This window comes from Homarus americanus, unplaced genomic scaffold (genome assembly GCF_018991925.1).
Source record: "Homarus americanus isolate GMGI-L3 unplaced genomic scaffold, GMGI_Hamer_2.0 scaffold42643, whole genome shotgun sequence".
Lineage (NCBI taxonomy): Eukaryota > Metazoa > Arthropoda > Malacostraca > Decapoda > Nephropidae > Homarus > Homarus americanus.
Genome location: NW_024747582.1, coordinates 2534935 through 2559451, shown reverse-complemented (window position 1 = coordinate 2559451; position 24517 = coordinate 2534935). Strand labels below are relative to the sequence as shown.

Sequence of the window (24517 nt, the reverse complement as noted above, 5' to 3'; positions counted from 1 at the left end):
ATATTGATACATTATCCCGTTCATAAATGCTTCAAATCCACGAGTCTGAATCTCCGGGTTAATGAAGCAGCAGACAGGGACTTTGGACCATAACTGAACTACTAGTGGGTAAGGTGAGGGTATATGTCATGACAGAGATGCAGTAAGTGGGTATCTCTTGGTGTGGAGGAGGAGGTGGAAGAGGAGGAGGAGGAGGAAGAGGAGGAGGAGGAGGAAGAGGAGGAGGAGGAGGAAGAAGAATACCACACTAAAATACATCTATTATAGCAATTAAGAGAAAGTGAAAGATATATACAGGTATCCCCCAACACACGAATGGGTTAGTATCCCCCAAAAAATAACACTCGGGTGAATTTACGTACCACGAATAGATAAACATATGGGGAAAATAAGGTTCAGTTCCCCAATGACAAAAATACCCCTAAAACAGAGACTCATAAGATATCAATTCTTCCTACAGTGATAACAAAGTCTATACTGTAGACTGTTACTCCATTTAGCCGGTACAGTCAGTTCTGCTATAACGTGATAGTTGTGTTCTTGTAAAACATCGTGCTATAGAAATTCGCGTAATAGAAATAACAGGGTTTATGGAGAAAATAGGGTTAGGTGCAGATTACTACTCGAAATCGAAAAAAAAATTAGTAGTTACCCTAACACAAAGGATAGCACAGTCTAAATAAATGTTACATTCATATCTAATATTGAAATCATACAGTAAATGTAACACTTTACCTTAAAAAAATATGAATATAACTTGATGGGGGAGAAGGGTGATTTTGAGGTTGATAACATCGAGCTTCTCTTCAAGTGTTATATCCTTTCTTTTACGATCATCACCGGGAATGCGATCACCAGAATGCTTCTTGGAGATATTCTTCTTTACCATATTCACAGTTAATACCACAAAATTGGAGAAATAGTAAGCAAAAATCGCGTTACAGCAAACAAGCGTTCGCATTATACAAATATCGTTCCTCTATTCATAAATCGCGTTAGAGCCAATTCGCGTTGTCAAAACACGAGCTATAGCAGAACTCACTGTACATCTATAATGGTGACAGACAGACAGACAACACTGAAGAAACATAGCTGGGTGAATTTACATAAAGAATGGACTACAGGTATATTGATGATGATGATAATAAAAGCAATAATAATAATAATAATAATAATAATAATAATAATAATACAGTAATAATAATAATAATACTAGTATTGTAATCAAAATACTACTACTGTACTACTACTAATAATAATAACACTGCAATAATAAAAGTACAATAATAATAATAATAATTCAATACCATAACCTGTAAAAGACTATATTATATGGAAGTAAATTTGTATTCCAAAAATGTGTATGAAAAATTTAATATAATTTTTCTTAATTAGGAGTTAAATTTACAGGCAGCAAGTAGGTAGATGGTTTATTTTAGCATTAACCCTTAAATGGCAACTAAGGCTTCCCGTTCTGCTCTCCTCCCTTCTATATGCACAAAAATGGAACACAGGGAACGTGAAACTTCTACTGATGATGGCCACCGTCCCTACAGCTAACTTCCACTGATGATGGCCACCGTCCCTACAGCTATCTTCCACTGATGATGGCCACCGTCCCTACAGCTAACTTCCACTGATGATGGCCGCCGTCCCTACAGCTAACTTCCACTGATGATGGCCACCGTCCCTACAGCTAACTTCCACTGATGATGGCCACCGTCCAAACAGCTAACTTCCACTGATGACGAATGCCATTTAAAGGTTAACAAAAAACTACGGTAAATCTAAGAGAGGAATAATAATAACAATAATATATTCATTATCTCATTCCAAAATATATTTAGTAATACATAAACAATTGTCACATGATAGATTATATTCATACACTGATTAAAATATCCATATTAATATACCAACTCTGTTATTTTATTTCCCCCTAAAAGATATGGTACTGATCTGAGGTGCCCGGCAGACACAGTAGCTTGTTTCAGGGTCATGTACAGGGTGTGTCAGGTCATGCACCATACTGTACAGGGTGTCATAGGTCATACAAAATATTGTACAGGGTGTGTCATAGGTCATACTGTACAGGGTGTGTCATAGGTCATACTGTACAGGGTGTGTCATAGGTCAAGACACCCTGTAGTACTGTATTGCGTAAAAGTTTCAATATTGCCACAGAGTTTAATATCTGCCGGGGGTAACATAACTATACTGTATGTAAAATAATACTCTGTTGTGCAAATTTGACACCATTTAGGGATTTTCTGTGCCAATTTGACACCATTTTGGGAGTTTTCTGTGCAAATTTGACACCATTCAGGGATTTTCTGTGCAAATTTGACACCATTTTGGGAGTTTTCAGTGAGTCATTGCTAAATTGAGTCAGTCTGATATACCCGACATCAACATCAACGGCAAAAAAAAAAAAATAATATAAGAATCACTAACAATTAATTTGAGTTCCGCTCTTACTGGCCAGCATCACCTAGTGTGTGTGTGTGTGTGTGTGTGTGTGTGTGTGTGTGTGTGTGTGTGTGTGTGTGTGTGTGTGTGCTATAGAGGATTGTATAACACAGTGTGGCATCATCTTGCTCATCCACCACTTGAGGATAAAAATCATATCTTGTATTCCATATTAGGATATAAATGTGGGACTTATTTTAACCCCCAAGTGAAGTTAGTTAATCCGAATATCCTGTTAATGGTCTCTTTTGATTGGTTAAAAAACATGATAGATTATCTCTCATCTGATTGGTTGAGAATCATTGAGAGTTCTTTACATGACTGCTTATCTCTCATCTGATTGGCTGAGAGACATAACGCATCTTCATTTTGACCTATCCCATTACCTGATATATACACGTCCTTATCTGTAACACCTCATGACCCCAATACCCCAGGAAACTGAGAGGTCAACCACAACATATGACCTCCAGACTGCCTTAACACCCCTCCCTCATTCCCTCCTCCAAGAACTCCTCCCGGCATCCATCCCAAGCCATCACCTGCGTATACCTCCTACAAGGCCTCTGCATACTCCACCCTCTGACAACTGGCTAGGACCTGGAAGCCATTTTATACCATTAGTTCAAGATTCTTCACAAACATGATTTTTCTATATAAGGAGCAGCAGTATAATGATCAAGGAGCAGCAGTATAATGATCAAGGAGCAGCAGTATAATGATCAAGGAGCAGCAGTATAATGATCAAGGAGCAGCAGTATAATGATCAAGGAGCAGCAGTATAATGATCAAGGAGCAGCAGTATAATGATCAAGGAGCAGCAGTATAATGATCAAGGAGCAGCAGTATAATGATCAAGGAGCAGCAGTATAATGATCAAGGAGCAACAGTATAATGATCAAGAGGTACCAGTATAATGATCCACACAGATTGTCCTACAGCAGATATTCTTCAGCTAGACATAATAAGCATAAACAAGCAAGCAGGTTGGAGAGAAAGTACCGTAAGTAGTAAATAAGTAAGTACCGGTAAGTAGTAAATAAGTAAGTATCGGTAAGTAGGGAACTACTGTATATATATATGTCCTAAAGGATAGATATAACATGGGGTCACATCTTCTGGGAGGAGGGGAGGGGAAGGGGATCGCGTGCTGGTACATTAACGTTTCTAAATACTCCGAGGGATTATGGGTAAGGGGGGGTGTACGTGTCCCCTATGTTAGGCTAATGACGGCATCTATTGTGGAGGCGTTTACACGGGATAAAGAACCGTGAATGAGGAAAGTAAACATTGACTCGCAACTGATTATGCTATAAGCTGTGTCGGAGAGAACTGGGATATAATTATTCACAGTCGGGATATAGTATGGATAGGGATGGCACATGTGATTATAAAATTGAATATTAATGCTGTAATGATAATATGGAATGCCTAACATATATATATATATATATATTCCTTTGAAATGTCTCAGTAATTGTACATGATTATATAACATTTTCGGGATTACCTGATAAATCTCCCCTTAGCTTATTTCACCTAAAGATTAACTACCCTTATGTTACCCTGACCTCATCCCCCCTTAAATAGTATTAGGGTCGTTAATCATTAGGTGAAATAAGCTGGGGTGGAAATTCTTCAGGTGCTCCTACTATTACTACAAATGTCACATACTGTGCTCTCACTAATTCCATATTCACAAGTCTACATTTTAGGCTAGAGTATTTCAGTCGACCTAGAACCCCGGGGATAACAAATCAGCGAGGGTTCAGCATAATGGTGAAGACTCGGATAAAATACCGCACCGGGGAAATGGATTTATATGTCGACTCCGCACTTCCGAGAGACGACTCACCACACGACTCACGGACATATCACAAGACTGGACAGATTTGGGTCACTTCAAGTCATGGGGGATACACCTCACACCACCTCCTCACCTCAGTGTTTGGCCCAAAGTTGTGGTATATAATTGGGGTTTTTTCCCCTATTGCTGGCTAATGTGGAGGTTCTGCTTAGGATGCTCGTATGAAACAGTCGGATAAATTATGATTCCGCTATCTAACATTTGAACTAATTCAAATCATTCCTTTATCTAATATTTGAACTAATTGAAATTATTCCTCAATCTATTTATCACCTGTGCTAATTCAAATTATTCCTGGAACCAAAACACCTTCATCTAACCATAAAAAAAAAACATGAATTCAGCTGACAACTTAATCTCTAAACACATATGGTTGAATTCTTGGTTGTTCTAAATGGGGAAAAATTCTCCTGTTATATTTAATGAGTTATAGATAAATCACAGCCTCCCTCACCCCCCCTACCTAGTTATAGATAAATCACAGCCTCCCTCACCCCCCCTACCTAGCTTCCCTCATCAACCACCCCCTCCCTCACCCAGCCTCCATGAGTGATCTTTGGGGTCCAACCTAAATTAACCACTCCTAGTGAGAACAGGGCAAGAGACAAAGCAACCTAAGATATGTTTATTATACCATTATACTTATTTCAACACTGCTAGGCTTTAGTAATTCCCTTTCCTGGCGTTTATTTTAACTTCCGTCATTTGTCGAATTCTCTCCCCCAGCGCCTTAAGCATTCAATGAGAACCTGGACCTTTATACGGAGCAATTTTGTTACTCGGTCTATATTTTGGAACGTGCAATAAACAAGAACCTAATTATAGAAGAGAATAAAGTCTGATCATAAATGTTCTTCACAATGATCAGGTTATGTTAGGATCAGAGTTTATTCCTAGTGATTTCTATTTATTGTACGTCCTAAAATAAAGTAATCATTCAGGGTTCTTGAATAAAAAAAATCACCCTGTACAGTATAGGAAAAATTTCTCTATTCCTGACAAACTGCTAGATAAAATTCATAAATAACTCCTACGACGGTTTTTTCTTCATGGCAACCACTAGGAGGCCGGGACACTGGACAAAGTTACATAATTACTCTATCAAAACAGATGGTTGTAATAAACTTGAACATCATATATCTAGCAAGTGTTGTTTTGACATGAAGATTATGCAACACCTCCCTTGACCCTTGGACATTTATATTGTATCACCACAAGATTTAGGCACCCCAGTTTATTTCACCTGATGATTAAACACCCTAATACTAACCTAATCTAACCTAACACTAACCTAATGTTTAAGTAATCTTACCTAAAGCTAATTTAACCTAACACTAACCTAACACCAACCTAACCTAATGTTTATCAAATCTTACCTAAAGCTAACTCTAGCCTAACACCAACCCAACCTAACCTAACCTAACCTAACATAACATACCCCCTCTAGTAGGTAGTATTGGGGTATTTAATCAAATAAAATAAGCTAAGAGGCTAATGCTCACGCGATTAAAACTACGAAGAGAATTTGCATAATATACGAAGCCGCATCAAAATATGTGGCATTTATCTGTCACTCTGGGTGTTTCCTCCAACTAACATACTGTACAGCCATAGAGGAGGGAGGGAAGGGGGAAGCACTGCCATTAACTGCCCCTCAACTATGCACCGATGGGTAGTTTATAATAATATACTAATTAATGCTGGAAGTAATGACTGTCTCTACCTTAAGAGCTAAACAAAATGAAAAGATCACCTGAACATTTAAACTCCCAAATTTTCTTCATCTGGTTAAATATCCTTAATAATTCCTAGGCTGGTTTAGGTTAGGGTAAGGTGGGGTTGGGTTGGGTTGGGTTGGGTTGGGTTGGGTTGGGTTGGGTTGGGTTGGCATATAAGTGTTTAATCATCTGGTGAAAAGTAAAGCTGGGATGTCAAATCTTTAAGTGATCCAAAAAAACAAAAATATATGATCACAATGAAGCGTTTTTGTACATAGTAAAATAATCTGGTATTTGATCCTTTAAATACTAGGAGAGATAAATCATTAACACTGTATTAGACCGTGACACTTGTAGCAATAAGCCTAAAAACACCGCTTTAATAAGAGGTGAGGCAAGAAAGGAAGGTTCACTGGAAGTCCAATTAATGACAAGTCCAAGTTAACTAACAAGTCCAAGTTAACTAATAAGTCCAAGTTAACTGAACCATCCTATTTCAGTTAAAAGTTCAAGTTAAATAAAAATTCCAAACTAACTGATCGGTCCAGGTTGACCTAAAAGTCCATAATTACAGGAAGTCCGAGTTCATTTGGAAGTTCGCCGTGATATGACAACAAAAACTTGATCCTTCCACTCTTCTTCCGAGAGGTTGTGAGCCCAGGGAGGGATGGCCGACTGGGGCAGAGTAAACGACGCCATTACCGTCTTGATCTCCTCCAACTTGTTGCCGTCCAGCACCAGACGATCAGACGTGGAGGAGGACTCGTTCCACACCGCTGCTCTCTCGCACGACTGTTCGCTCTGTCTTTCTCTGTCAGGCTAAAAGATACGTGGTATGGGAAACGGATCATATAGCCGAGACTTGATCACTGAACCTCTATCTCTCTCTCTGTGTCTCTCAATCACTACCTCTCTCTCTCTATCTCTCAATCAATCACTATCTCTCTCTGTGTCTCTCAATCACTACCTCTCTCTCTGTGTCTCTCAATCAATCACTACCTCTCTCTCTGTCTCTCTCAATCAATCACTATCTCTCTCTGTGTCTCTCAATCACTATCTCTCTCTGTCTCTCTCAATCAATCACTACCTCTCTCAATCACACAGTTACCACACTCAGGGAAGGTAACAAAGTATACAACTAATTCAACAATCACCACCAACTCACCTCCTCTGCCAGTGTTACAGCGTGGGGAGCAACACGCACTTCCTCCCCGCTTCCTTCTCCCCGTTCCTCGTTTCCCAGACCCGCTTCAGTGTGTTCCTCTTCACTAGGCACAACGTTGGGTCCGTTTGTGTTAACGGCGGCCATCAAACTGGAGATTGAACTGTAGTCGATTTCCGCATCATCGAGGTCTTCATCCTATAGGAACGGACGGATCTCTTGATGATTGAGCACCCTGATTATTTCACATAATAACTGAACTACCTAATGCTAATCTTGCCTTATAAAACATAACCTAACCACACAAAAACTAATCTAGCCTAACACGGACAAATAAATAAATGAAAATTACTCTGTCTCCTTAAATTTCATATTCAAATTGGTCAAATCTCTCGTTATAAAATACATGGAGTTGGAAAGTAGATTTTCAGCTGGTAGATACTTTAGTGTATTCCATTAATCACACTACAGTAAAGTATAAAATATGAAATAACATAAAATAATTTGAAATAACATATAATAACAAATTCAGTGAAATATTCTCTCATACAGCAGAGTCTCACAGAACCCAAACCACCATTTTGTTGTCTCAGGGTACAAACTAATATACCACTGGGTAACCTAACCTAACCTAACCTAACCCAACTCAACCAAACCTTACCTAACCAAACCATACCCACCCACCCAACCTAACCCACCCAACCTAACCAAACCGAACCGAACCGAACCGAACCGAACCGAACCGAACCTAACCTAACCCACCATGTCATTGTCTTGGGGTAGCAGCTGGTATCCGGCCGGGTAAGAGTCGTCCACATTAGCCTGGTCCGCCTCCTCATCGCTGGACGACACCATTGGACCGACAATCAACCCCACAGGCGGCGTAAACTCCTCGTCATCTCTGCCATTAGGTCCACTATGGCTACCTTGTGTTGGTTCAGGCACTGGAGACATAGTTGTATCTGTACCCTGGAAATATTTATCTATTAAAACTAATCCTGTAAACACACACACACACACACACAGACACACACACAGACACAGACACACACAGACACAGACACACACACTTGACACATGACACTTGACACACTTGACACATGACACCCAATATAATAATAATAATGACCCATCAACACGTGTCTTATTTATCATTAAAACTGATCACAATTTTATATAAGTCAATACCATATTAACCCACACTTCATTACGTTCTTAATTCAATAACAAACATTTGAAGAACTATTATATCTATTAAAATAAATAAAGATGGTTTTTAGGTAACATATCCACACAAGAATAAACATAAATACCTTAATATAACAGAAATAACAGGAGAAATACTATAAGCCTTGAGACCAGCAGCTGACAGATACCTAACTCTAATGACAAGCAACAACTAACTAAACCTAATATAATTCTTAACTATATTCAAGATAAAATAAATATAATCACCTTATCTTTTCTATATTAACTTAACTCTATATAATGAATTAATAGTACGTAATAATAATAGAGTTTAATCATGACTTAATATTTTTCTTCCCCATCTTTAATCTTCTCCCATTAAAATATTTATTCATAGTTTATTATATTGATTCTGTATTGATATTTATTATTATATATTGTATTATTTTTCTTCTATACTAAAAATAACATAATTTTTTTTTAAAGTAAGTAGTGTTTAGTTCTTCATTCTTATTCAGTAAAGTAAAGTCAGAAATTTCTCATCATAGTTTTCTTTTTAACTTAATAATGAAATAAAATAATCTATTGCCTAATATAAAGAAAGTATATAGTAGTATTATATATTAAGATAGTTTTAAGGGCATTGTATTTAAATTTACAGATATGAGTGAAATATAATCTAAGTGGGGGAAAAAAATATTAACTTAAAAATGAATAAAAATCTATAATCATAAAGGAGAATGATATAAAAAATCTAATAATATATAATTTTGTCTTAATTTTGCTATATTTAAGGGATAATATACAGTGAGTTTTGGTGGCTGTTAACAAGTGAGTGTTTACATGTGAGCAGCTGATGGATTGGGGGGCGTTAAATACCTCCTGCAGCTGCTGTTAACACGTCCAGCTGTCACCTAGATGTTATTCAGCTGTTACTGTACTGCTGTTTGTCCCACTGCTGCACCGTAATATAGAGGAAATTCGTGGAGGAGGAGAAACAGCACTATGAACAGGCGGCCTATAGTTACTTGTAAGGGGATTATGTCATTAACTTTGACTTATTTAATCATTTACAGCCTTAGGAGTAATGAATAACTATTATATTCTCACTTAAATACATTATATACTAATAGTTGGCGTTATTATTGCTCATATCCATATTTATTCCAATTTATTACTTGAAGATTAGGCATCATAGCTTATTTCACCTGATGATTAAACACCTTAATATTAACCTAATCACTCCATGTAGTGTTCGGGTGGTTAATTAATAGGTTAAACAAGTTGGGGTGGTTAATTAATAGGTTAAACAAGCTGGGGTGGTTAATTAATAGGTTAAACAAGCTGGGGTGGTTAATTAATAGGTTAAACAAGCTGGGGTGGTTAATTAATAGGTTAAACAAGCTGGGGTGGTTAATTTTCATCTTATTGTTGGTATGTTTCCCGTCATCAGATGCTGGGGATAACAGTCTCTTCAGCGGGCTACAAGCAGGACTGGTCACTGGTCTACCTCAGGAGAGTGTTGAGTGGAGGCGTTCATATGGCCGACCCTCCAGGTAACATTCTACCTCGTGGTCACTAATTTATATCTAATTATATCTCGTGCATTAAGTGTTGTTATGTAGAACAGTTTTCAATGTTTATAATGGATAAATAAACTTTGGGAATCATTAGGATTAGTTTGTCATTATAAACTTTGGGAACCACTTAGCATTAGGGTGGTTTGGTTATGTTAATCTTTAGGTGATATAAACTGGGGGCAGGTTAGGTTAGGTTAGCATTAGGTTAAGTTAATCTTTAGGTGAAATAAACTGGGGGCAGGTTAGGTTAGCATTAGGTTAAGTTAATCTTTAGGTGAAATAAGGTGGGGGCAGGTTAAGTTAGGTTAGCATTAGGTTAAGTTAATCTTTAGGTGAAATAAACTGGGGTGGATATTCCTCAGGTGATCCCAAAAGAACTCCTCTTTACTCCCTGATGGTGTGATCTCTCCTGCAGGTGCGTCCACGTGGAGGTGGACTTTGTACCGTTCTCGGAGGAGTGTTTGGTGAAGGACGCCCCTCGCACTATCCTAGGCCAGCCCATCTTCCACACCTACTGGACAGACTGTGCTGTAAGTGTGTGTGTGTGTGTGTGTGTGTGTGTGTGTGTGTCTTATATTGAGTGTGTATATATGTGTGTGTGTGTGTTTGTTAAATCCCCAGGTAACACACAAATGGTCTCGTTCGTGGCCTCACTGACTGATAGTTCCATTGTTCAGGACGTGGAGGCATACAAGAGCGTGACAAAGGACAGTCTCCAAGCATGGATCTTCTCCCTCAAGCAACAGAGCGTCACCGACTGGATGGTCATACTCCTCGAGACACCCGACACCCGCAAAGGCAACAAACTGCTCCCTCGCACCACCGTCCTCGACAAGATCAAGAACGATTTCGGCGGGAAACAGGCTGAGAGGTAAAGATGAATCCTTGTGTCAGAACCTCAGATGTATTTTCAGTTAAAGAGAAGTTTATTTGATCATTAAACTTCCTTGACACATAATTTCACATCATAATACTTCCCCCACCCACACTATTCCACATCATAAATTTCCACATATAATTCCACATCATAAACCTCCCCCATACACATACATAATTTTACACATCATTGTCAACAATATTTACAATATTTCTATGACCACTTGGTAATCATATTTCCGTCAATTTTTTTTTTTTTTTTTTAATGATTCGTCAGAGGTCACGATATTTGACCTTAAGATGTGACCTCTGAACTTATATATACATACTGTAATTAATGTGACTTATTTAATAGTTAACATCTATTGAATCTGCCAAGTTACATTTTATTTTGACTAGATATTAAATTATAAAGTTGTATAATGGTTGACTGTCTGTATATAAAGGCCTATAATGGTTGTCCCTCATGTAACGAGGATGGCTGGCCCAAGGGCCTCCTAGGTGTTAATTTGTTTAAGGTGTAGAAGTTGTCACTAACACAACAACCACACCCTGAGTTAATGAGTTGCATGACCCAGTGTTTAAGGTGTAGAAGGTGTTGCCAACACAACAACCACACCCTAAGTTAATGAGTTGCGTGACCCAATATCAAGGAATAGTCCGAGAAGACCAGACAACTCACCAAATGCACCGGTTACCGTAATCATTACCTCAGAACACGATCAACAAATCGATTAACATCCAGGTTCCCAATTACTGCTGGGTAGACAGAGGCAAATGGCGTAAAGATAATTACCCACAGTTTCACCCTGCCCGGGAATCGAACCCGGGTCTGCTCACTTTCGAGGCGAGCATGCTGACCATTACACCTATACACTTAATCTCACAGTCCTCGGGCACAAGACCCCACACTGACGTCTTCTCACTCCACAGATGCCTATCGGTGATTGACCCGCTCAAGTCGGACTCGAGGTCGATGGAGTCGTGGCAGACGCTACTCACCAAGATGCGACACTTGCTCATGGTGGCGTATAACCGTGCCCTCAACAAGTAAATAGATATACTGTATATAAATAGATAGATGCTTTAGATATTTATTCAATACAGTAATGTCATCATAGAAAATTAGTGTTAGGTTAGCATTGGGTTAGTTTACTATTAGTATTGTAAATTGGTTAATCTTCAGGTTATCAAAATGAACATCAAAATAGGTAATTATTGAGGAATATCTACCACAAGCCAAAATATAAACAAGGAAAAGATAGACCATTCAGATGACTAGTACCATAAACTAATAAATGGTAGAGATGATAACTAAACAACACCTTGGTTAATCGTAAGGTAAAATACTGTAATAATACCCGTAATATTATTCTGCAAAATTGTCATACAGGTTTACAATTGGCTAGGCAGGTAGACAGTCCACCATGACTATAGACTTCAATTCTCAACCACAGTCCACCATGACTATAGACTTCAATTCTCAACCAACAAGAGAGACAACGTGATTCATCCGTGCGATTAGCCTCGGCCAATAGATAAATAAACAACATCTTTGCAGGTTCGAGGAAAGCATGAGAGCCGAGCGAGAACGTCGAACGGAGAAGTCTTGGTCGTTCTGCTCGTACTTCTTGCTGCAGGAGGAACTGGCACAAGTGTTCCACCTTCTGGCACTGTATGATGAAGCCCTCATCCAGTACGATGAACTGGACGCTCTCTTTACACAGTTTATCCTCAACTCAGCGGCTGGAGGTAAGACTTAGTTGTATTTTGTCAGCATTTTGGAGTTTTAGAAGGTTGACTCCCTCCCTTCTTCAACCATTACACCATTCTCTCACCATTCCCTCACCACAAACCACTCCTTCACCACACCACTCCAACACCACATACCACCCCCTCACCACAAACCACCCTCTCACCACACATCACCCCCTGCTTACCTCACTAACACACACACTCATCTTGCAGACTCTCCTCCATGGCTGGGTATCTACAGCCAGCCGTGTGAGAAGTGGGAGGGGCTACACCTCACCCCACACCTGGACACAGTCGTTCAGGGGAAGATCCAGAGTAAGGACGTCACCCTGTTAGAGTTCCGCAACTATCTCTTCCAGCGACAGTGTGCGCTGCTCTTCCAGCTCAACAAGCCGTGGGAGGTGAGACCCAGCACTTATGTGGGTTCTTGGAATGATGTGAACTTTATGCATCTTGGCTTATTTCACCTTAGGATTGATCAACCTAAATCTAACCTAAACTAATTGAATTTAACCCAATGTAACCTGATTCAGTCTAAACTAATCCAGTGTAATGTAACTTAACCTAACCCAATTTACCCTAACCTAATCTAACATAACCTGACCTAAGATAAGATAATCTAAGCTAATCTGACCTAGCCCCTCCAAGTAGCAATAGCTAAATAATTTGAGAGTTGCCTCGTTTAACTAGATGGTGTAGCAGGTTAGTTATGTAATTTATCCCACAGGTGGCGTCACGCTCCTTGACGTTCCTACAAAACACGGTGGGGGAGCTGAATATACTGGACGTTACGGTGGCTCCCGGGGGCGTGGCGTGTTGGGGGGTGTTGTCCTGCCTAGAAATAATCGACTCTCTTCACCGTTACAAAGAACCGTCAACCACCGACGCCCACGCACTCCACACTGCACCACTCTGGGCTTATGCTAGAGACAAGGTGTGTATGATATGGTAATTCATGCATTAACCAATGTACAAGTCTAATTTCAGTCTTCATTAATGGATAAAAATCTTTCTTTTTTTTTCTAATGCTTTTTTGTTGAACAGTCTACACTACTTGAATATATATCTGTATAAAATATTTTATTACTCTTATCACTTAAACTGTGTTCATATTTCTCCATATAATTTGGTTTCATGAATGGGTTTACCTTGCTTAACTTAATCCCCCCCCCAAGTTGGATTAGAATGGTAAATTAAACTAATCATCACACTAATCCTCTTTGTCATATAGTTACAAGAGCTTGGATCACTGTGTGGGTTGATGCCAGGCAGTGCAACAAGTAGTGCCCAGCTCCATACTGTGATCTCGCTGGTGTGTGGTATGGGCAATGACCCACACACCCACGACCAGCCCACGGACAACCCCCCCACCTCCCAGGACACGCCCATGACGCGGCTCAAGGATTCTCTCTCGTCCCCCCAGGCATTCAAGAAGCATTTTCTGGTACGTTGTTGTTATCAGTATTTACCAGAGATCAGTAATGGGTATATTTTATTGCCACCATTTTGGGTTATTTTAGTTTATGGTATATTGTTTGTGTCTTCATTAATTACTGTAGTATATATTGTCTCATTATGTTATATTAAATTCGTATATTTGTGAGGTAGAGTAAGTGGTAGGAATGACCATTACTTTATTGAACAAGTGGAGGGGTACACTTGGGAAAGATGTCTCAGGTTACATTATGTTAGGTCAGGTTGAGTCAGGTTAATTTAGGTTGAGTCAGGTTAAGTTAGGTTAGGTTGAGTCAGGTTAAGTTAGGTTAGGTTGAGTCAAGTTAAGTTAGGTTAGGTTGAGTCAGATTAAGTTAGGTTAGGGTAGGTTGAGTCAGATTAAGTTAGGTTAGGTTAGTTTTACCGAGTATATTTTAAGTTATCATTTCACAACTTATCGACTTACTTGTCATTCAGGTGTTTGGTCTTGTCTTTGTTACGACTTTTATCGTCATTTACTCATTATCTTTACAGGATCTGTCGGAGGTCGCCATCAGCACATACAAACACATCGGTCGCATTCGCTCAGCTCGTCTCATTGGTCGAGATCTGGCCACCTTCTACACGGCCCAGGGAGAGCCCCAGAAGGCAGCAACATTCTTGACGGACCAGTTGACTATGTTCCTGGAGGAGGGATGGCTGCTGTTGGCCGCTCAGACACACCTGGACTTGGCCAAATGTTACCTGGCCACTAACGATCTGGAGAGGTGAGATATCTATACAGTATTGCCAAGTGACAGTTTGTTTTCCACCTGAAGAGTAGACACCCCAGCTTATTTCACCTGATGATTAGACACCCCAGCTTATTTCAACTGATGATTAGACACCCCAGCTTATTTCAACTGATGATTAAACACCCAAATACTAACCTAACCTAATGCAAACTAATCTAACCAAATGAAACATAACCTAACCTCATCCCCTTGGTAGAATTTGGATGTCTAATCATCAGGTGAAATAAGCTGGGATGTGTAATCTTCAGGTGATATTCTCTTTCCTATCACCCTCCTCTTATGGTAACTCGTCTGTGTGTGTGTGTAAGTCTCATTTCTCCCCAACAGATACATAAGGACTTGCGCACAGCTAGCCGGGAGTGTGGTCCTCGGTGCAGACGTGAGGAAGCAGCACTTCAACAAGATGATGACGGCCATACAAGACGTACAGGAAGGTATGATTTTATTAATTTGTGGATGATGTTAACTTATATATTTCTTCTTATTAACTGGTAATTAATTCTTAAATCATTAAATCACTTAACAAGGTATGAATTTGGGTTAAACCAGATACAATACTTGATAAAAACGTCAATTGAATAATCTCTCAACTCCAAATTCAACTCTCGGTATCAAAGGTCACACTAGAGGTTAAATATGGCAACGGGTGTAATGTTCATGTACTGGTATGAACATATTTATAAACTTGACCTCTTAGGCTCGTCACTACTCATCGTATTAACATATTTATAAACTTGACCTCTTAGGCTCATCACTACTCATCGTGTAAACTAAACTTGACCTCTTAGGCTCGTCACTACTCATCGTATTAACTAAACTTGACCTCTTAGGCTCGTCACTACTCATCGTATTAACTAAACTTGACCTCTTAGGCTCGTCACTACTCATCCCAAGTGATCGCATCTTCGAGATCGGTGGCGTCAAGCTGGTGTCTGAAGGCCGGATCATCCTGCAGTCTGAGGTCAAGGTGGAGCTCTCAGTCCTCAGCAAGTTGCCCGATGATGTGAGGTGTGTGTGTGTAGAGAGAGAGAGAGAGAGAGAGAGAGAGATACATTAAGGCAGAGAAAGAGAACAATAGAGATAGACAGACAATGACAGATAGACACAGAGAAAGAGATAGACTGAGAGATAACAGAGAGATAGAGACAGAAACATATAGACAGAGGGAAAGATAGACAGAAAGAGATAGATAGACAGGGAGAGAAAGATAGTCAGACAGAGAGAGAGAGACAGATGGACAGAGAGCAAAAGAGGCAACCATAACTCATTCACATCAAAATCAATCAATAAAACCAAACAAAAACAGTACACTAAACCCAACCTAACCCAACCCAACCAAACTTAACCAAACCTAACCCCAACAGCTGCGGGACGGTATACATCATGCTACAACACTCCCTGGAGGACAACAACGAGACGCCCACCAAACGCATCGCTGAAGTGGAACGCAAGACGAGTTCCTCCAGCGCTTCATCTCAACCCTCCAGGGACAAACCCCAAGCCTCAGCCATGGTCCATCGGTGAGTCCTTGGCTGTTGAATTATCAGCTTAGGGTAGTATTAGGGTATTGAATTACCAGCTTAGGGTGTTGAATTATCAGCTTAGGGTGTTGAATTATCAGCTTAGAGTGTTGAATTATCAGCTTAGGGTAGTATTAGGGTGTTGAATTACCAGCTTAGGGTGTTGAATTATCAGCTTAGGGTGTTGAATTATCAGCTTAGAGTGTTGAATTATCAGCTTAGAGTAGTATTAGGGTGTTGAATTATCAGGTTAGGGTAGTATTAGGGTGTTGAATTACCAGCTTAGAGTGTTGAATTGTTAGCTTAGGGTAGCATTAGGGTGTTGCATTACCAGTTTAGAGTGTTGAATTATCAGCTTAGGGTGTTGAATTATCAGCTTAGAGTAGTATTAGGGTGTTGAATTATCAGGTTAGGGTAGTATTAGGGTGTTGAATTGTCGGCTTAGGGTAGTATTAGGGTGTTAAATTATCAGGTGAAATAAACTGGAGTGTCTTGACCTCTAACGTACTCCAATCTCATGACAGGAGTGGGAGTAGCACAACAGAGGCCGACCGCACCAACGTACCGACCGACACAGGAGACTCCGACGGCGCCAAGATCAACCCCATGACTCAGCCTCTACACATGAGCCTTCACCTGGAGTATAAACAAGATAAGTCTCTCTCCTCTGCTGCTGTCACCTGTTCCAACTCCCATAAGGTTCTGAGGTAATGTGGAATGACGGTCTGGTTGATGAGGTGAGGTTAGGTTAGGTTAGACTAGATTGGTTAGGTTAAGTAAGCATCGGGATATTTAATCATCGGGTGAAATAAGCTTAGGGGAACTAATCTTCGTGTGACCTCTTTTAACATAGCCACCTGGTCAATTACCTGTCACGTGATTGGTCGGATGTCGTTCTTCTCACTGAAAAATGGTAACTATTTCAATTAGGTTAACTACCCATATTTATACTCAAGTTAATTATTTACTCTCAGATTAACTATTTACACTCAGATTAACTATTTACACTCAGATTAACTATTTACACTCAGGTTAACTATATACTGACTCAACGCAGCGACCAGTAAATTAATCTTCTGTTGTTGTATGACAGGAGACGAGACAGTCAGGGGGGACTGTACAAGGTGGACCGCAACGTAGTTAAAGAGGAGCTCGAGGACAGATTTGTTGCCGACGACGTCATCATCAGACCCGGCCAAAACACCATCATCCTTTCCACTAAGGTGCGACCCATTGTCTCTATCCACTAAGGTGCGACCCCATTCTCTCTCTTTCTCTTAAGGTGCGACCCCATTCTCTCTCTATCCACTAAGGTGCGACCCCATTCTCTCTCTTTCTCCTGAGGTGCGACCCCATTCTCTCTCTTTCCACTAAGGTGCGACCCCATTCTCTCTCTTTCCACTAAGATGCGACCCCATTGTCTCTCTCTATTTACCTTCTCATCCACGTTATATCCTATTTATTGTGGTTCTTCGGGACAGTAAATACTCAGTTATTGCTTCAGATAATGAGCCTTATGACAACTGGAACATTCTATGGAGTGTTTTGTATACTTAACCCTCTATCGTCATTTCCGGCAGCACCCTACACAGGACATCTCTATAATACGTCGGGTGGAGATTATGAAAACTTTTGAGTCAATGTTTGTCAGGGACTCATGAACCGAACAGCGAGAATAAATTTTTTGAGTCGGGAAAGAATAATTTGCATTCCAGCCATTCCAGCCATCATCAAGTAGCCTGTCCCCATAGATGCTCCAACTCTTGCCATTCCTAGTTAATTCATCTGTTTATTCCTCGCTAAAATCCGCCATCTAGAAGTCTTCAGGGTAGAGTATGTTCTTTAGCTTTCCCCGAGTAAAGTCTAATTTTTCACCAGTTCTCGGGTAATGTTTATCTCGGCAGTTTATAATGTGTGTCGGTTTTAACATGCAGGAAAAATGTGTGAGCCATCATTCTTGCATAACAGCCACATGTTTCACAGGTTACGAAGAAGGGCCGGTACAGTGCCAGCCAGGTAGTGTTGGCCCTGGACAAAGTGGAGTTCATCTGTGGTAAGACAAGTGTGGGCGGCTCTCCCATGTGTGTGGAAGTGGTGAGCGAGATTCCCAGAATATTCTTGGGTCGTCGCGATCGGGATCTTCTGGCCGGGATATATCAACCGATGGTGCTCACCGTGCACAGTGGCAGCTGGCAGATAGCTAAGGTATGAATACAGTAGTAGTGTTCAGGGACATCTGCACCTTACACTGCCTTGTTTTGAGTTTTCCTGTATTGAAAATATTACAGTGCAGATGACTATAAGTTACATTCATGAATGTTGCCACCAGACAAACATTTTCACTGCCTAAGACATTTAAAACTGTCATACCTGAAGCTTGTTGCTCTTATGATAAATACTCTCTAATGAAATGAAACCTTTTGATAAGTAGTCTGTGGAATGTTCATTTGTATTGTGATAGTTGTAAATACAGTAGAGAGATTATGTTTATTATGATGTAAGTTATATGTTAAGGAACTCATTGATGTCTAACACTCCCACATACTCTCATCAGGGCACGTCGGTCAAGCTTCGCACTTCCCGCGGCCTGTCTGTGAAGTGTGACGAGGAAGACCAGAACTGCAAAACACTGGAAAGAGAATTGGAGGCATCGTTGCCAGAGGTGTCGCCCTTCTCGTCCGTCGCTATACCACTGACTGTCATGGCCGAGCTGGGACCACAGAGGGATGCGGCGACTGTCGAACACACTGTACGTTTATTGACAAATGAACGGGCACCAAGGAAGACCTTTAATAGAAACAGCATACAGACTGAGGCCGCTCGATACCATACCCTAAGAACCTTTAGTTGATGGATAAATCATAGTGCCATATTAGTCAACCCAAAACAAACACACAGCTTCAGTTAAATGACATTGTGCCTCCTCCATCAGATGAAATAAACCGGGGTGTCAATAATCTTCAGGCGATACAAACTACACCACTAACGCACGTCTGTACTAAAGTTCGTCTCTGTTGTTCCAGGTAGGCATCAGCAGCCCCATAATTGACCAGAGACTCGACATTGACGTTCACTTTATCCCTCCATTCATGTCCTCGCACAAGTTACACACAGCCAACACCTACAAGTTCATAGAGGTAAGACGTCTTCTAATATATACAAAAAAAAAATCAAATCTCTCTAAGTTTATGTTTTTTTTGTAAGTTTAATGTTAAGTTCAATCTTTGTTTTATGGTAAGTATTTTATTTTGGGTAAGTTTATTTTATTTTGGGTACGTTTATTTTATTTTTTTGACGTTAATTTTATTTTTAAGTTTATTTTATTTTTGGTACGTTTCTTTTATTTTTTTTAAGTTTATATTATTTTAGGTAAGTTTATTTTATTTTCGGTAAGTTTATTTTATTTTCAGTAAGTATTTTGTTTTTGGTAAGTTTATTATAATAGTTGAAAATATCCAACCAGCAGTTCCCAGTTCCCGTAGGTGTGATTCCTAGTTATATTTACCTAAAGAAATTGTCTCCCAAGAAGTTGAATAGGATCACCTGACCTGACCTCATCTCACTAACCTAACCTTGATACAATCTGAACTGACCTAATCTAACCTAACAAGACATGACTAACTTGTACTTGACCTCACGTAAGCTAACCAAATAGAATCTAACCTTAATCTAACTTAACCCTAACCTTAATCTGACTTAATCTGAGCTACCCTAACCAAGACATGACCTACTATTACTTAACCTGACATAACCATAACCTGACCATAATCTAACTTAACCCTGAACTGACCTCACCTAACCTAACCATAACCTAACGTGCATTTTCTACACCATCACGTACAGGTAACAGTGACAGGTCTAGTGAGTCGAGCGGTGGAGCTGACAGACCCCATGTTAACTGTGCTCGACCCAGAACAGCAGTTTAAGTTGACGTCTCTTCACCCCCCCACGCAGTCCTTGGTGAGTCACTCTCTGACTATTAACTCTCTAATGGACGAACGAAAATATACAGTATTACAGAAATAAATACAGTACAGTATGTTAGTTCCACTGTATCCTCTTATTCTCCCTTCTTTGAGGTTGCTGTACCCATTAATATATCATTATAGAGGAGGAAAGATACAGTATTACAGAGATAAATACAGTAAGAGGAAAGATACAGTATTACAGAGATAAATACAGTTAGTGGAAAGAGACAATATTACAAAGATAAATACAGTAAGAAGAAAGATTCAGTATTACAGAGATAAATACAGTATGTTAGCTCCACCCTAATTCTCCATCTTGTACCAGGTGGTGTGCACGAAACAAACAGCGAGTTACCTATGGGCGCTGGAGGTGGACTACGAGCAGGAAGGAACTCCGCCGATCAAGCTGGAGTTTACGCTACAGTACCGCCCCCTGGATGAGAACTCCCAACCACTCCCGGAGGATCCTCGTAACTATAAGTACATGTTTGACCTTCAGGACTATAAGGCGAGTCGTGTGTTTTTGAGTTTCGACGTTTTGTTTTTGTGATCAAGTGTCGGGGTAATTTGTTGATATATGTTTAGGTTAATATCTTTATATATTCAGTGATAGAGTAATGTGTGTTTTGAACTTAATATTTATTGTTAGACCCAGAAGAAATAAAACTTGGGTTCATTTGGAGGAAGAGAAGAGAATTTTTAACCACTGATTAAAGGTTAAAGCCACGCGGGATGCTAATAAATATCTATTCATAATTTACCATAAATATTTAAATTCCGGGAGATGTAGTTAATGGCGGCGTTGATCATTTTCTCTCATCGTCAAAACAGACTCTGTACAATATCCGGGCGAGGGTAGAACCCAGCAAGGGCTCTGAGCTGTGTCGTGCAGGAAACATGTGTCACCTACACATCGCCTTAAAGCAAGTGTCTTCAAAGTCACCAGCAAATGAGACAGATGGCACCAGCACACAGCAGGCGACTCAACACTCCATCATGTACGAGGTGTTGGCGGACCAGACTATGTGGGCAGTGTGCGGGAGGACAGCTGGTGAGTTGTTTACCATGACGTATTGGTGATAAGGCTTTTAGACCTGACTTTACTAACATACAGACCTGACTTTCTAAACTGACTATTATCACTTTACTGGCCTCAACTTATCAATAATACCAACGGAAATATCAAATCTTAGTTCCCATAATGATAACAAAAGTCTCCATTTTTTATAAGAACTCAAAGGAAAGAAAAAATAGAAATGGTAGAATCATCAGGTTTATAAACACTTTCTCCCACCGCACCCAACCCTATTCCACCTCACCTCACCTCACCCAACCCAACCCCACTCAACTTACCCCACCTCACTAGACCTAACCCAACCCCACTCAACTTACCCCACCTCACTAGACCTAACCCAACCCAACCCCTAAACCACAGTTAAACATCGTATTATTGAACGAATGTGGTAAGTAAATATTGATTGATGACTCGCTAACAGGGGTGTTGACACTGGAGGGGGGACTGAGGCAGAGCGTCACCATGGATGTGATGCCCCTGACCGGAGGCTTTTTGCCGCTACCTTCTGTACGACTGTCAAAATACATCCCGGCAGATAGTAAGCAGACGACGACAAAAGGTGGGTATTTATTTATATTTAGTGTGTGTGTAAGAGATCGTGGATGAGTACGTTAATGTGTGTATTGTGGATTACTGTCTCTCAGTTGTCACCCCATAAGACACTTTACACTCTCACCAATGAAAGTTTTTGCTTCCAATTTTATGGTGTTCTTTAGCAGTTAACTTCATCTTGTATATAATAATTTGTGAGTCTTTTACATCATCATTGCTTTATGGTCATTTTCCACGTAACGAACCATTTTCATCGGTAACAACTCGAGACTAATCCGTGTTTTATCTCGGGTCATAGACGGAGGGAGGAAGATGGAGTACGTGGGCAGTGCGTCGTCGGTGCCACGCCTCCAGCCCTTCACCGCCGGTCAGGTGTACAACTTCAGTAAAGCCCAACAGGTTCACGTCCTCCCCGCCTCCAATACCCTACAGGGGGATCTCTCCGTCACTTGAAATACGTTTTTATCGGGAGTAACGTACGACGTCCTCTGGCTCTAGGCCTCGCAGTGTGATCTTGCCGTGACGTACAACACACACACAACAACATAGGCGACTGGCTTGGTTTTAGTTCCTTCAAGCCATGTGATGTACAGTTGTAGGTTAGTGGGGGTAAATTGTCCTCAAAATTTACAACTACTTCTAAGACATATGATAAACAGGTAACGCACAGTGTGTTATGGTGGACTGTATGATAGTTACTCTAACCTGAACCCTTAAATAGCTGCCATCATCAGTGGAAGTTAGCTGTAGGGACGTTGGCCATCATCAGTGGAAGTCAGCTGTAGGGACGTTGGCCATCATCAGTGAACGTAGAAACCTCTTAGCTGCTGATTAAGGGTTACTTAATATAGCCAAGTTACTATACCAATTAAACTGTTAAATTCCAATTCAAAGTAGATAAAAAAAATTTAAAAATTCTAAGATCAATTTTTTTTGTGCGTCTTGGGAAATAAAATTAAAAACATGTACACAAGTAGTTTATCAATCTGGTCCCAACAACAGGACAAAAAAAATCTTAAGAGGAAGGAAACACCGCTGTAATTAGGAGAAAATAAATCATCTGTTTCCTGTTATGTGGACATGGGGAAAAAATATACAGTACAGGATATTGTATTTTTCCAATATATTTTTTCCCATTGAAAGTTTATTGTATGTAATCAGATTAAAACTAAGAGGCTGATTATCTAGACAATGTACGTGATGATCTACGACAAGACGTTTGATTTATGTCGGCTGTAATTATCGTAACTTTTGTATGTTGAAGATTTTGTATCTGAATATTTACTCACTGAAGAAATTATGTAATACTGTAGCTGTATTCTGTACCACATAAATATAATAAAACACACTGCTCTTGTTATCCATATTGTATTATCTCATATTGTGGGATTTATTCATTTATCCTCTTCACCCCTGGATAAATAAATAATGTTTTCTTATTAGTTCTGTATTTTATTTGGCGATTATTTTAGGTACAGGAGAAAAAATTGAACCATTGGGAACCTGAAAGGAGGAATTTATTCTATTTGGTGTAAATACTCAAATGGTCGAGATTATAACCTTTATATTAGTTCTTTTTCTCGCTTTATGGGGGAAATAATGTGTTTGAAATTATTTATTGTTATTCTGTGGATGGTACAGTTACTTGTGATATATTCCTGCCTTGTAATGTACAGTGTGTGTCATAGGTCGCACATCATACAGAAATTAGTGTATATACAGGATGTGTCATAGGTTGTACACCATATGCAAATTAGTGGTAATGTACAGGGTGTGTCATAGGTCGTACATCATACAGAAATTAGTGCATGTGTCAGGGTGTGTCATAAGTAATTCTCACTACTGGTGGTTCATATGTGACCTGTCTATACTGGGAAACTATTGTGTCGAGAGAACGAGTACACCTTGTATATAATTTAATCAATTAGTGTACAACTGGGGTCACGTGAAGAATAGGCAACCCAGCTTAATCACCCTAATGATAATCTAACCATGAGATGAAATAAGCTGGGGAGGGGGGGGATAAGCTTCATGTGGCCCTAAACTGTTTATCATTCCCATATGTCTGATCCTCTTAATATTGTTGTTATTATTATTATTATTAGATATAAATTGGATAGTTTATCAGTCAAATAGGCTTCAGTGCTAATAGGTACCATTAAAACTAGAGCCTATTTGATCTACGACCATTTGTGAGTTATCGAGATGATGTTCTGCGATGGCTAATTCGGAAGCTGCACACAGTACCACGATTCTCTTTATATATTTATTTATCGTTGAATGTATGAGTTGGTTCTTGATTTCCATATAAAATGTTGACAATTTATTAGGATATTTATTTACCCTCAGAGCTGTAGAGTTTACACTGAATATTTTTGTCCTAGAATACTTTGATAATGATTCCCACAGTAGCATGATTGCCCATTGGCTGTGAAGATTAAGTAAAAGCTGAAAGAAAACAAGTTAGGTTAAATCAGGCTGTGTTATGTTTGCATTAAGGTGATAAAAATCTGGGAGACTAAACTTCGGCTGACTCAAAAATCAATTTATCTCCGGCAA

General features: G+C 39.8%; 2 protein-coding genes across 5 annotated transcripts; one reads left to right on the top strand and one right to left on the bottom strand.

Annotated features, from left to right (window-relative positions):
- Nucleotides 1-1818: 1818 nt before the first annotated feature.
- On the bottom strand, nucleotides 1819-8628 carry LOC121879717 (male-enhanced antigen 1-like). Of its 3 annotated transcripts, XM_042386483.1 has the most exons (5): nucleotides 8530-8628; nucleotides 7979-8185; nucleotides 7220-7414; nucleotides 6627-6873; nucleotides 1819-3069 (listed from the first exon to the last, which is right to left on the bottom strand). In XM_042386483.1, the coding sequence occupies exons 2-4, from the start codon at nucleotides 8168-8170 to the stop codon at nucleotides 6640-6642; spliced, it is 621 nt and encodes a 206-aa protein (XP_042242417.1). In that variant the 5' UTR covers nucleotides 8171-8185; nucleotides 8530-8628; the 3' UTR covers nucleotides 1819-3069; nucleotides 6627-6639. The 3 variants fall into 3 exon arrangements, with proteins under 3 accessions (XP_042242417.1, XP_042242415.1, XP_042242416.1); XM_042386481.1 differs by lacking the exon at nucleotides 1819-3069 and having other exon boundaries at nucleotides 4881-6873; XM_042386482.1 differs by lacking the exon at nucleotides 1819-3069 and having other exon boundaries at nucleotides 4881-6873; nucleotides 8561-8598.
- Nucleotides 8629-9222: 594 nt separating this feature from the next.
- Nucleotides 9223-24284, top strand: LOC121879673 (trafficking protein particle complex subunit 10-like). 2 transcript variants are annotated; one of them, XM_042386384.1, is made up of 24 exons: nucleotides 9223-9434; nucleotides 9858-9960; nucleotides 10400-10514; nucleotides 10662-10855; nucleotides 11794-11910; nucleotides 12422-12612; nucleotides 12829-13016; nucleotides 13343-13549; nucleotides 13847-14059; nucleotides 14584-14816; nucleotides 15171-15277; nucleotides 15716-15851; nucleotides 16208-16363; nucleotides 16888-17070; nucleotides 17217-17276; nucleotides 17457-17586; nucleotides 18347-18568; nucleotides 18918-19112; nucleotides 19387-19500; nucleotides 20207-20323; nucleotides 20657-20839; nucleotides 21163-21382; nucleotides 21828-21965; nucleotides 22257-24284. In XM_042386384.1, exons 1-24 carry the CDS (start codon nucleotides 9410-9412, stop codon nucleotides 22409-22411), a joined length of 3702 nt encoding a protein of 1233 aa, XP_042242318.1. In that variant the 5' UTR covers nucleotides 9223-9409; the 3' UTR covers nucleotides 22412-24284. The 2 variants fall into 2 exon arrangements, with proteins under 2 accessions (XP_042242318.1, XP_042242319.1); XM_042386385.1 differs by lacking the exon at nucleotides 17217-17276.
- Nucleotides 24285-24517: the final 233 nt, after the last annotated feature.